Source organism: Balaenoptera physalus (assembly GCF_965194825.1).
Source record: "Balaenoptera physalus genome assembly, chromosome: 14".
Taxonomy (NCBI): Eukaryota; Metazoa; Chordata; class Mammalia; order Artiodactyla; family Balaenopteridae; genus Balaenoptera; species Balaenoptera physalus.
This window is the reverse complement of record NC_138893.1, coordinates 38,083,804-38,098,219: the sequence shown is the minus strand read 5'-3', so window position 1 is coordinate 38,098,219 and position 14,416 is coordinate 38,083,804. Positions and strand designations below refer to the sequence as shown.

The 14,416-nt window shown below is 36.6% G+C and overlaps 1 protein-coding gene and 1 long non-coding RNA gene across 2 annotated transcripts in view; one reads left to right on the top strand and one right to left on the bottom strand.

Moving 5' to 3' along the window:
- The window catches only part of LOC309642220, a 392,437-nt gene that overhangs the window by 141,885 nt on the left and 236,136 nt on the right, over positions 1-14,416 (bottom strand). The gene's annotated exons all lie outside the window — the stretch shown is intronic.
- TRUB1 (TruB pseudouridine synthase family member 1) overlaps positions 1-14,416 on the top strand; it is a 35,505-nt gene that overhangs the window by 12,837 nt on the left and 8,252 nt on the right. Inside the window, exons 3-4 of the mRNA XM_082423433.1 lie at positions 85-140; positions 5,956-6,037. Coding sequence (XP_082279559.1) covers positions 85-140; positions 5,956-6,037 — 138 coding nt within the window. The remainder of the gene's footprint in view (positions 1-84; positions 141-5,955; positions 6,038-14,416) is intronic.

Genomic DNA, 14,416 nt, shown 5'->3' with positions numbered 1-14,416 from the left:
TTATGACCAATGTATGTCATAAAACATTTTTAAAACCTAGTTTTCACAATAGAGTGTCATGATATTTCTTTCTTTGATTTGTAGTGGTTGGAATTGGAAGGGGAACAAAACTGTTGACCAGTATGTTATCAGGGTCCAAGGTAAGAATACTGGAATGGTTCTGTTTTTCTTCAATGTTTTCTTAATGACCTATGTGTTGGATTTTATCAGTTAAAAAATAAGCTGTATAAATTGCATGAATGAGCTTAAAAAATAAGCTGTATAAATTGCATGAATGAGTGTCAACACTGAGTATTAATCACAATGTCTATAATCATGATATCTGAGATTCAAAATATTGAGACTATAAATTCATGATTGAAAAACAAATTTGACTCATAGAAGCAAAACTTTTGTGATGCCCATAATTTAAACATACGTTATTTAGGTTTTTTTGGTTTTGTATAATCGTATTTCTTAAATGAAAGGGAACTTACAGATCATAAATTCTACCAGAAGATTTTTTTAAACCTTGGAATTTTTGTAGAAGCAATACCATTTTGTAAACCATGCAGTTTCCAGCAAAAGATATGCTTTGTTCAATGGCTATAAAATGTTTACTAAGTAAAAGAATGGGGCCTCTTTAAGATGATGTTACATCATTCCTTGACTAAATCCGAAAGCACCTTTCGAGGCATTTGCTAGGAGAGGAGGAGGGGTTAGGCAGAGGCAGGAGAGGCTCTAAACCTGTTGACTGAGAACCCTCATCGAAATAGCAGGGGAGCCCTAAGACTAGTCTAGATGTCAGTGTTGGACCTCTCCGGGCCTCTCAATTTTTCCTTAGGAAAAATGGTTTTGATTCTCTCAGGGGTCTCTTCTAGCTTTAAAAGAGATAATAATATCTGTATTCTAATTAGCAACTAGGTGCTGGTTATGATAGCTGGGGCTAGGGGCCAGTGAAAATGCCTGTGGAAGGAAGATTAATATGCCACTAGTTAGGGAAGAATTTCAGCAATTTCCTGGACTAAACTTTTTATTTGTTTTAAAACCCTTGCTCCAAGCAGGATATAAATAGTTTGGATAAAGTGGTTTTGTCTAAATTGTTTCTTAAAAAAAAAAAAAAAAAAATGCGGTCAAAGACCATTTAAAAAACTTCCCATTTCGTTGCAGACTGATTGATGACTTTTATAAAATACAATTAAAATGTTATGGCAATGTCAAATTGCTAAAGAAGTTTCTAAGCACCTTCATTTTCTGAACTTATCTCATGGTGGATACTGGCCCTTGGGCCATACTCTGAGTGCCAGGGGTCTAAGTAAGCTTTTCTTAAAATAAAAAGCCCTGGAGAGCCTGTTGCCTCTGATATCCCATTTTAGTTATTAACTGGCATAAAAACCTGTGTCTTTCAGTTGGGAAGGATCTTAATACCTTAGATAAATGGAAAAATTTCCATGCAGCTTGCTCTGCAGTCTTCAAAATATTGGTGTTGAAAAATCACAGAATATAAAAACTGTGTTAGAGTGGAGGAGTTTGACAGTTTTACAGTAAATTTGAACATTGTACTTAAATACTGACACATGGAGTTTAGAATCTGTTTCTGTTACAGGATTTGCCAGTTGCTTGATGTATGTTTCTTAATTCTAAAATATAAACAATGGTTACCTTGATACAGGATTATGGATGATTTTATTTTCTTTTTTCACATTATTTGGTATTCTCCAAAATCTTTACAATGAAAAGTCACTTTTATAATAGCAAAAAGATATATTTATATTAAGGAATGTGTTTGTTTTCTTTTTCCCCCCAAGATAAAATACATGAAGTTCACTGGAATATTCATTATCCAGCCCTCCCCTCCAAAACCACAAGTACATGTAACACACTATGTGTTGTTGAAAGGTTTTACATGTAAATTCCAGGCATATTTCCAGAAATATGATGACTGGAAATATAAATACATCATTGGCTCTGGCTTAAGTTTATTTATCACAAACCATTTTGGTATTCAGCTAGGAAAGCTGAATGTCATACAGTGAAATCACCGATCCTCAGATGACTGTAAAGTAAATAGAAAATCCCAGGTGCATCTTATTATAGAGACCTAGTTCTTAGGTGTTTCATGTTTCAAAAATAAGCGTTATTATCTTGTTAGCTATTTGTGTTTCTTATACTTTTAATTTTAGATTATGTACTTGTTGAAAAAATTAAATCTTTTAAATTTTACCTTTAAGTATGTTGGACATTACACTTTTATCAAAAGTAGTTAAAAGCTGTTAATGAATTTTTTTTAAATTTATTTATTTTATTTATTTATTTTTGGCTGTGTTGGGTCTTCGTTGCTGTGCGCGGGCTTTCTCTAGTTGTGGCACGTGGGGGCTACTCTTCGTTGCGGTGCACGGGCTTCTCACTGCGGTGGCTTCTCTTGTTGCAGAGCACGGGCTCTGGGCCTGCGGGCTTCAGTAGTTACAGCACATGGACTCAGTAGTTGTGGCTCACGAACTCTAGAGTGCAGGCTCAGTAGTTGTGGCACATGGGCTGAGTTGCTCCGCATGTGGGATTTCCTGGACCAGGGATCGAACCCGTGTCCCCTGCATTGGCTGGCAGATTCCCAACCACTGCGCCACCAGGGAAGCCCTGTTAATGAATTTTTAAAAATAGATTTTGTTTTTAGCACTGGCTGGAATCTTGGAGATCTTCTTATGCAGTGACTTTCAAAAATTTTTTGACGAAGACCCACAATAAGGATTTCATTTTACACCATGACTCTATGTATCCATTCATGTATAAGAACCAAAAATTTTATCAAACAACTTTAACCCTATGTACAGTGTACTCTTGATATCTTTCTTTCATTTAAAAAATTGTCTGCAGCCTTCTCATGGGGCACAGACCTGCTGTTTGACCTAATGTTTACTTTTTCCACTTTTACAGATGAATTTTTATTTGCATCACAGTGCTACTAGAAAAATTAGACTTTTAGTATGTGTAGAGTGGGGTTACCTCAAGAGTAGAAGTATTTAGTTCTAGGATGGCAGGTGTTCGCTCTTCATGTTATAGCCATATCGTAGTACACCGTTGCCTCACTATCCAGTCCTAAGGAGAGACATTGCTGATTGAATGTGGCCTAACACTCTTTCCTGCTGAACCAAGAAATATCCTTAGAATCCTGTTCAGTGTAATAAATACCAGTTCATACAACACTATCAAGTAATGGGTGGAGTGCTGACCTTTACCTAAAATATTTAGGCCATCAGATTAATTTGCCTCCATTTTGTGAAGACCACAGATTATTTAGACCACCCCACTCCTTTCATGCATTCCTTCCCAATCAGATTGGAGTAAGATTTAAGAAAAGAGCCCTTCCTTGTCTTCCTCATTAGCTTTCTCCCTTGTCGTATGGTAAGCCTTGCTCTGCCAATGATCAACTTTCTCTTGAGTCATTTTTTTTCTCACTGCATTCTCTTTTGGGATTATGAGTATAATGTGTACATAAAGCATATAGGTTTTCTGTACAGTGCCGGTTATACAAAAGTTGCTCAATAAATACTGTTATTACTATTCTCAAGTGTTTCACTATCCCCAAGTCTCTCTCTCCTGAGTTTCAGGCCTCTTGGGTCTCTCTGGCTACATGTTCCATAGACATTAATTTTATTCAAGCAATTTCTATTGGAAATCTTGAATACAGTTCATTTCGTTGCTTTTATTTCTATCTGTGATTTTTGGTGGCGTAGGCAAAAATACGACATTCATTAGAAAGAGAAAGCATGCCAGTTTTTTAAGGAAGAGACTTTACTCTGGGCATTATAGTCAGAAAGAAATTTCTTACAGTAGGGGACATTGAGTGACAGATAGTGGTTCTCAAAATAGTTTACAACAGGTGAAGAAGTGGATCTGCATGAAATATAACTTTGGTAAAAGAATTCTAAGGGGGTTAGGCTAATACATCCCTTTGACCTAACTTGATCTAATTGTGGAATATAGATTACCTAGAAGAAGGCAATAGATGCATAGTCCCTTTGCTCTCTTCCCTAAATTATACTTTCTTTGAACCAGTCATTCAGCAGAATCTGGATGACAGATGTACTTTGAAGTAACAGACTTTGATGAGGTTTTGGAGTATTATCTTTATTAGCTTTCTACATTGCTAATTAAAAGTTGGTTACTTATATGTGTTTTTCTTTTTTTTTTTTTACTTATATGTGTTTTTGAAACCAGTGAGCGATGGAAGGGTTGATGTTCTATTAGGAAATCACTGATGCCATATAAAGACTCTTAACTACCATTTTCCAGGTATATAAGGTATATATATACATATATATATGTATATATATATGTATATATATATATATATGCAGAGATAAACCATAATAGTACCTGTAAGCAAAGCCAGCATTTCATTAGAAAGCAGCTTTGTATCCCCCTCCAACCCTTGAACAAGTGTTATCATTGGGATATACAAACTTTTCCCCCGGGATATGTTCAGAGGGCAGTAATTTCCCCCAGGTATACAGTAGCATTTTTAGGTTAACCAGTCAATGTCAACTCTGAAGTGTGACTTGAATAATGTTCCTCTGAAACTTAGCAACTCTCGGAGATTAGAGCATCTCTAATCTACTTTCTCCAGAGGTAGTCTAATTTGTACCTTTTCTTTACACTCTATTAATATTCATACATGTCATAAGTACTATATTGAAAATTTTGAAGGACTTACATTTATGAACTGGATAGAGCTATTGCTTTTTAATGAAGATATTCAAAACCACATGTTTTCGGTGTGGTAGCATAATAAGCTTATCATTAATAAACATATTTCTGCAAAGTTCTCCAGCTTAAATTGCTCAGCGTAACTACAGATTCTTTTCAGTGGGAATTATATTCCTTGCATTTTTCTCACTACTTCATGTGAACCTCCAAATAAAATTTGAATTTGATCAAAAGAGAGGAATACAAAGAATATGTAGTACAAGTGTGGCCTGAGATGGGAAGCAGAACCATCCTCAGTTAACTGAGTGATCTACTTCTTCACTTGTGAATAATGAGCAGTTCTGAGAAGTGACTTTTATCCTTTCAGAGAGCTTAAGAAGTAGCAATTTCTCTTTATTAAGAAACACATATGTACATTACTTATGCTATACTAGTTTTGCCTTATTTTCTACATATTTAGCTTTTGTTTAAATGCATAAACAAGTTACTAAGATTACTCTTGGTATTTCATGTAAGAAGTAATAAATTGATTAAAAATTAATTTTACTTTTAAGTATGGTAAAATCGTTGAATCTTGAGATGACTCGGTAGGGGATTATTGTACCATTCTCTCTACTCATAGGTATATTTGAAAATTTTCCTTCAAAGTCAAAACTGCCCAGTAGAAAACTGGTTTAAAAAAATTTTTTTTTACAGTAACAGTATATATATAAGCCATGATTATCAATAAAATCAGGCTTTTCCTTGTCATGTTGGCTGGTGTGGGAAGTTTGTGAATGTTCCTCAATCTATACAGTACTTCCCACATATCAAAAACTAACAAAGCGGGGCTTCCCTGGTGCCAATGCAGGAGACACGGGTTCGACCCCTGGTCCGGGAAGATCCCACATGCCGCGGAGCCACTAAGCCCGTGCGCCACAACTACTGAGTCTGCGCTCTAGAGCCCGCGAGCCACAACTACTGAGCCCGTGTGCCACAACTACTGAAGCCCACCCTCCTATAGCCCGTGCTCCCAACAAAAGAATCCACCACAATGAGAAGCCCACGCACTGCAACTAGAGAAAAAAGCATGTACGAAGACCCAATGCAGCCAAAAATAAATATATAAATAAATAAATTTATTAAAAAACTAACAAAGCAATTACAGTCTTGATTTTTGCCTTTATTTTGTATCAGGTAGTATTAGTAAGGTTCTGTATAAACTTTAAGACATGCATAACAGTTCTTCTTTACCTTATGGCCTATATCTCTCCCTTGTTTCTCTTCCTCTAGAGGTATATTGCCACTGGCGAACTGGGGAAAGCTACTGACACGCTAGATTCTACAGGGAAAGTAACAGAAGAAAAACCTTACGGTATGAAGTTCATCTTAAGTAGTCCTTGTTTTTAATATTTAGAGAAAGTTTCTCTGAATTCAGAATTTAAAATAAATCTCATATTCCCAGTGATTTTAATTGTCAGTACATTTCTTTGGGTTAAGAAGGTTGGAAATGGTTTATCACATATTTGCTTATTTGGTATGTCTGTTAAGAAAGATTTATAATAATTGACTCTTTTCCTATAATCAGTTTTTCTTTAATGTGCAGAATTCTTCCAAATAACTCCCTTGCCAAAAACCATTTATAGCTAGGATTTAGGACATTTTTCCTAGTGAATGTGAAACAAAGCAGAGAAACTCTCTTGCTAGATTTTACCTGCATCTTGCCATTGTTGTTGTTTTGGTCTTGTTTTTTATAATTATCTCTTAGCTGTTGAAATAAATGTACTAGGTTTAGTACTTTAAAATTGATCATATTCCTGTGCTTTTGGAGTATGCAAAAAGATAAGACAAAAGGAAAGCTGTTTCTCTAGCAATAAAGCAGAACTCATTGGGGCCCACCTTAATTTTTCTACCATTCCTTCTTGCACTACTTCAAGAAAGGATAGATAAATGAAATGGTTTCCTAGCAATTCTCATAGTGCTTATGCTATTTATAATGCAGCAGTTGTGGTTTTTGTACAGTCAGTTCACCTACATTATTGTGTCATCAGTTGTGAATTATTTGTAAGCTTCCTGGGTTTCTTTTCTGCCTGGGCTTAATGTTATCTTTTTTTAATGTACCTATAGGCAGTCTAGCATCTGCTTCCCTATGTTTTTGTGTTGAGTGGTCTTAATATATATTACATATTACTCTAGTAGTTAGACCAACCTTCTTCTTGTTCATAATAGCTTCACTTGTCCTGTTAACATTTATATGTGGCTTAGTATCTTGCATGATTAATCAAGCACCAAAATGAAAAGAAAAATCACGGATTTATTTTGAGTCTTTTAAAAAATAGATGTAGAATTAGCCTTGAAATGATTATTATTATGGAATAATAGCAGATGCTCACTTAATGGAAACCCAACTGTAATCTTCAGCCAGAATGCTTTTAAGATTAAAGCGGCCTAGGAGGATGTCAGCGATTTCCAGAGTCTCCTACAGTATACGTCAGTACACATATAATTAGAAGAATGGTGAAAGTAAAGTTGGTGAGACTTGGTTGCATGGGGTAATGACAGAGAGGAGGTTGTTAACCACGACCCAAGTTTCTGGGTTGTAAAACTGGTTACATGATGGTGCAGTTGGTTGAGTAGGTGATGTTAGAAGAGGACCAGGGTGATGGAACTACTTAGACATACTCTTCCTTCCTGCCCTTAAGCATTTTGGAATTTTTAAAAACTCCACTTTGTATTGTATCATTTATAACCTTATTTACTTACCTTAAAGAAAGCATATTAGTTTGTTAAAATCGTCTCATTGTAATCTTGAAAAGCAACTTTCTTTAGGCCCTGAAAAGGAGAGCTCTCTATAGTTTATTGAATAGTATTTGTAGTCCCAGAAAATGAGAGCTCAGAGAATTTTGCTGATTGACATGATTTTTCTGTATGATTTCTGTAAATCAGTAAATGTTTGTCATCTGTTTAAGCTGTATAGCAGGGTACCAGGGGGAAGATAAATATAAGACCTACCCTGTTTCCTTAAGGAACTTCTGTCACGTAGAGAACTAGGACCTATGTTCTCAACCCTCTGTGAACTAATACTAAGACCTCTAACCTATATTTTCTAATGGCTTCTTTATTATCCTGAAATAAAAGTCAGAGGTATTCTCCGCTACCTACACGTTAAAAAAAAAATCAATGTAATACAGTAAATGGACTATAAAGAAGAAATAAAGGTAATTTATAGTAAAATAGACACGTCATTATGTAAATACACAGATATTACTACATGGAAAGTCTTCATGAAGTAGTCATATATATATTATATATAACAGATACTTATACATAAATCACTGTGAATGCCGCAAGTCAAATGCGGACTGACAGGAATGTTGTATTGATGACTCAGTACTGGAAAGTTCAGTATATGTAAGACTGTACAAAAAATTCTGCGTTTAAATGGGAAATGGAGTTATGTTCTAGCCTAAGGTAATTATAAACAGACTTTCACCCACATGAACATCTGGCAGACCTCCAAAAGTCATGCAAGGGCATAGGACAGTTCTTCACTATGCTGTACCACTGCACATTGCAGGAAACCTAGCATCCCTGGTCCTCGCCTATTAAGTGCCGCTGATGTCGCCACCCTACCCAATCATTATAACAATCAAAAATACGGTTCTTAATTAACCTCTTGAGAACAACTGACATCTGGATAAAGTAAGGCAGTATGCAGTAAATGGCAAGTGAATGATCTTAGGTCATTTTATCCTATCTAGACAAATACTATTTTTAGCCATAGAAAATGAGTCTGTAGCTCAGTAGACGTAACGTTCAAACCATATTAATAGGGCCCTTTCTTTTATTCTCTATCCTGACACCTTCTGTTATTTCTAAATAGTGTTTTTCACCATTTATTAAGTATATATTTACATGTTAATTCCTAAACTGGGGCTGAGACCATGTCTCTTTTGGTTCTTGGTGTTTAGAACAATGTGTGGCATATAGAATAAACCATTTAGTGTATGAATAAACAAGGCTGGTGATAGAGGCGTTTGCAAAGATGACTGCAGGGAAGTCACAGGAAAAGCAAAGCATCTTCCTACCTTCTGCTGCTCTTTTCTCATCCACACCGAGGTATTAAGTCTCAGGTACAGTTGCTGGTGTCTCTGAGGACATGTGGCTTCAATGTGCTCATCTGTTCTTCAGGGAGCTCAGGACACTAAGGTTGTGGCTTCCCAGGCTGTCTTGGACATGGGCCAAGCTTCTGGAAAGCCCTAACAGCTCCTGTGATGGTAATAATTTTTTCTATACCTCCTGTGGCTTTTCTTTTGGGAGGCAAGAAATGTAAAATGAAAGTGGTATCTCTTGCTAATCCTCTGTTCTTTTTTTTTTTAAATTTATTTATTTATTTTGGCTGTGTTGGATCATCGTTTCTGTGCGAGGGCTTTCTCTAGTTGTGGCAAGCGGCGGCCACTCTTCATCGCGGTGCGCGGGCCTTTCATTGTCACGGCCTCTCTTGTTGCGGGGCACAGGCTCCAGACGCGCAGGCTCAGTAATTGTGGCTCACGGGCCCAGTTGCTCCGCGGCATGTGGGATCTTCCCAGACCAGGGCTCGAACCCGTGTCCTCTGCATTGGCAGGCAGACCCCCAACCACTGCGCCACCAGGGAAGCCCCCTAATCCTCTGTTCTAAGCACGACCACCTCTTAGTCCCAAAATAGAAAGTGGCCAAGTCTTCTGGAATGGATGCAGCTAATGTTGTATCTAATGGGAGTGGCTCCTCTAGGATTGTGGTTCGGCTGCCCACGTTTCCTAGAGGAAGCTGAAAAGTTAAATTGGGTCTCAAATTGTCATTTAAACAAATAAGGCACACACTATAGTAGGACTAGTGAGTAACTGGGTATCAGTCATCCCATGGTGCCTTTTGTTTGTGTTTAAACTTTTTTTATTATAAAGTATTTTTACAAATAAAGGAAAGTGGAGAAAATATAAATTTACAGCTTAATGAACTATCACAAAGCAAATATCCATGCAGCTACCAATCTAGTCAAGAAATAGAAAATTCCTAGAAACCCCCCTCATGCCCCATCCCGGTCACTATAACATCTCTCTTTTCCAAAGAAAACTATTATTCTAACATCCAACACTATGCTGATAATTCTAGAACTATAGTATAGTTTTGCCCATTTTGGACTTTTTTATTGCTGTGTAGTATGCCACTATGTGAAAAAAAATGTAGAGAGATGTGTGTGTATATATATACATACACACACACTCTTCTGTCGTTAGATATTTGTGTTGACTCCTGTTTGGGGCTTTATGAATAAAGCTGCTCTGTGTATTTTATACTTGTCTTTTGGTAGACATGTGCAATAATTTCTCTTGAATATATACCCAAGTGGAATTGCTGGGTCGTAGGGTAAGTGAATATTTTACTGTACTAGAAATTGTCAGACAGTTTAAAGTGGTTGTATAACTTTGCATTTCTACCAGCAACGTGTAAGAGTTCCACTTGCTCCACATCCTTGGCAACACGTGGCAATTAGTAATGTTTTTAATTTTGGCCATTCTGGTAAGTGTGTCGTGGTATTTTATCGTGGTTTTGATTTCATTCCTAATGAGATTCAGCACTTTATCATATGTTTTTTGGCTACGAAGCCATCTTTGTGTATTGTCCAGGTCTCTTGCCCATTGCTTTGTTTTGTTTGTTCTTTCCCTATTGAGTCACCTTTTTTTTCTTTTTAAAGATTGATTTGTACGAGTTTTTCATATGCTGCGGATATGTGCTCTTCTTTTTGGTTGTACGTGTTTACAGATATTGTCTCCTTCTCTGTGGCTTGTCTTTTACCTCTCTTTGTTGTGTCTTTTGGAAAACAGAAGTTCTTGTTTTTAGTCTAATTTATCAAGTCTTTTCCTTCATGGTTAATTTTTTAGTGTCCTGTTTAAGAAAACTTTTCCTACTCCAAAAGCATTAAGATATTTTTCTATATTCTAGCAGCTTTATTGCTTTGCCTTTCACATTACATCTACAATGCACCATTTTTTTCTATATGGATATCCAGTTGGCCCAGCACTTTTCCCCACTACCTTGTTTCCTGGATTACAAATCAAACATCTTATAAGCATGGGTTTGTTTGGAATCCATTTTGTTGCATTGGTCTGTTTGTCCTTGTGCTAATACCAAACTATCTTAATTGCTATAGTTTTAGAATAAGTCTTGTTATCTGAAAGAGCAAGTTTTCCTACTTTTTCTATTTATTTATTTATGTATTTTTGGCTGCGTTGGGTCTTCGTTGCTGCTCGCGGGCTTTCTCTAGTTGCGGCGAGTGGGCTCCTCATTGTGGTGGCTTCTCTTGTTACGGAGCACGGGCTGTAGGTGCTTGGGCTTCAGTAGTTGTGGGACACGGGCTCAGTAGCTGTGGCTCGCGGGCTCTAGAGTGCAGGCTCAGTAGTTGTGGCATATGGGCTTAGTTGCTCTGCAGCATGTGGTATCTTCCCGGACCAAGGCTCTAACCTGTGTCCCCTGCATTGGCAGGTGGATTCTTAACCACTGTGCCCCAGGGAGGCCCTGCTACCTTACTTTTTTTTTTATAAATTTATTATTTTATTTATTTTTATTTTTGGCTGTGTTGGGTCTTCGTTGCTGCGCACAGGCTTTCTCTAGTTGCGGCGAGCAGGGGCTACTGTTCGTTGTGGTGCGTGGGCTTCTCATTGCGGTGGCTTCTCTTGTTGTGGAGCACAGGCTCTAGGCGTTGTGGCACGTGGGCTCAGTAGTTGTGGCACACGGGCTTAGTTGCTCCGCGGCATGTGGGATCTTCCCAGACCAGGGCTCGAACTCGTGTCCCCTGCATTGGCAGGCGGATTCTTAACCACTGCACCACCAGGGAAGCCCCTACCTTACTTTTATAGATTTTCTTTCATAGGTTTTTTTATAGCTTTATCAAAGTAAGGAAATTGTTTTCTCTTCCTAATTTGCCATTTGTTTGTTTTTTTAATCATGAGCAGCCATTGAATTTTATCAAATGTTTTTTGTATCTGTTGATTTTCCTCCTTAGTCAAATATTAAACTAACTTTACATTTCCAGAATAATCCCAACCTGATCATAATATGCTATCCTTTACATAAATTGTTGGATTTAGTTTGCTAATATTTAGTTTAGAATTTTTGCATTTTTGTCTATGAGTGAGATTACCCTGTATTTTTCCTTTCTCTTAATGTCCTTGACTGGTTTTGATATCAAGGTTATACCAACCTCATAAAATGGGATGGGGAGTATTCTTTCTCTCTTTTTTTTATTCTCTGGAAGAATTTATGTGAGATTGGCGTTATTTCTCTTTCTACTGTTTGGTAGAATTTACTGGTAGACATCTGATTCTGGAGTTTTCTTTATTAGGAAGCCTTTTAATCATGGATTAAATTCCTTTACTAGCTATCCAACTTAATATTTTTTATTTCTTGTGTCACTCTAGATAATTTTTCCCATAGGAATTTGTCCATTGCATCTCAAATTTCCAAGTTATTGGTATAAAGTTGTTCATAGTATTCCTTTAAGATTTTTCTTTTTATTTTGAAATAATATCAAACTTAGAGAAAAGTTGCAAAAATAAAGCCATATTTTTATAGATTTCAATGTACAGATCTTTCACTTCTTTTGTATATGAAATCTCTAAGTACTTTGTTTTTTTAACGCTATTATAAATTGGATTTTTTAAATATCAATTTCTGATAGTTCATTGCTAGATATACATAGATGGAGATGACTTTTGTGTATTAATCTTATGCCTTTCAGCCTTGCTAAACTCACTTATTAATTCTAGTCGCTTTTGTATAGATTCCTTGTTAGGATGGGTCTAAAGTAGACTTTTTTTTCAGGTCTGCATTAGCCCTACTCCAAAGGCATGGCTTTTCTTGGGTGTCTATCGAATGCTGGGGCACTCAGCAAAGTTTCTTCATTCTGAGGGGTTGGAACTTGGACATCTTCCAGCCTTGTAAGAGGTTTGGTAGTAGCTCTTTTTTTAACTTTGTGAAGACTCACTGTATATATGTGCAGCTTGGAATTTAGCCAGTTTCAAGTGGACCCCTATAGACATCACTTTCTCTGTGTAATGCTCTCAAACTCTAGCTGCTGCCACTTCCCCAAATTCTGATCTTTGCTCAGTGCTTTGTTTGTTATTCCCCTCCCTGCAGTACAGTTCAGAAAGCACCCCCAAGCAAAAGCAAGTGACTGTGGGCCTTACCTTGTTTTTTTTTCCCTTATCTCAGGGATGGTAGTCCTTGCTATGTGTTGTCTAATGTTTGAAAACAGTTGTTTGTTGTATTTTTTCCAGTTTAACAGCTGCTTTTGGTGACAAGGCTTGTCCAGTAACCATTTAACTCTATCCTGGTTGAATTTTTTTTTTTTTTTAAGTCTTTATTGAATTTGTTTACAGTATTGCTTCTGTTGTTTATGTTCTGGTGTTTTGGTCATGAGGCATGTGGGATCTCAGTTCCTCGACCAGGGATCGAACCCACACCCCCTGCACTGGGAGGCAAAGTCTCAACCACTGGACTGCCAGGGGAGTCCCTGAATATTGTTTTAAAATCCATCATCCTGCTTTTAACTCCATATTCAGTTAAGTACCAACTTTCATGTTGGAAGTTCACTGGAAGAGCCAATAAATTTTAAGCAAATAATAACATGTAACATGGTCTTGTATATATTAATTTTATGGGAGTGACTTTTTAAAAAATTAATTTCAAATGAATACTATCACATTGATGATTTATTAATTTGCTAAACAAAGAATAATTACTCAAGTTCTATGGTACTTCTATCGTACCTATCATCTTCTACCAAAGGTCCTTCTTTTGGCCAGTTATTGGATATACTTGCTTTAGAGATTTTATTCTTGATTTCTTTTTAAATCCTTTGGAGGTAGAGTCTTTATTCTTATAGGGACAATTATTATTTGGATCAGACTAGTATCATGTTTCAGATATAGCCAGCATGCTTCACTACATATTAAAAATATCTAAAATATTATATTTGCTTTTATTGTAAAATAACTTGCTGCATAGGCTTTCTGTCTGGTGATTCGAACATCAAATGAATGATTCCTTGGTGACTTTTAAATGCTCTTTTAACCTTGAGATTCTATTATTCATCAGCAAATTAAATTCAACAAGAATGTCTTTAGTACCATCTTAATTGTGTGCATTATGGAAGAGGAAAAGCTATCTTTGCCTTTAAGGAGATAAGAATTCCATTGGTGAGGTAACACCTACATATATATAGTAGGTAACAGTTAAAAATTGTGAATGATTAATTTCAGAATGAACAGCAAAACCATAAATGCCTAGGATGCATGGCAGAAGTAGAATGAGAAAGAGTACATCTTGTCACCTTGTGTGAGGGAATATCAGTAAAAGAGAGCCACTGAAGCAGGACAAAGGAGCACGCGTTGGCAGGAATGTCAGTAAAGAGACCAATTTGGTGGAAGTAGAAAGCTGTTTGGTCTTATTTTTAAAATGTGTGGCAGACTAGATTGTGAACTATAGCAATTTTATCAACAGTGGCATTTCTTTCAGCAATTGCCAGCATGGTGGTAATGTTGGCTGTCTAGATTTGGAAGTTTTGCATAACTAAGGTGCCACCAGTAATTATGTTTTAATGTTTCAGTAGAGTAAAAAATTTTCGTGGAAAAATCCATTCATATCATGAGATACATCTGTTTGAAAAGCAGTTTGAACAGAATAGGCTTTTCAGATCTGCCTTTTTGGAGCTAGGTGT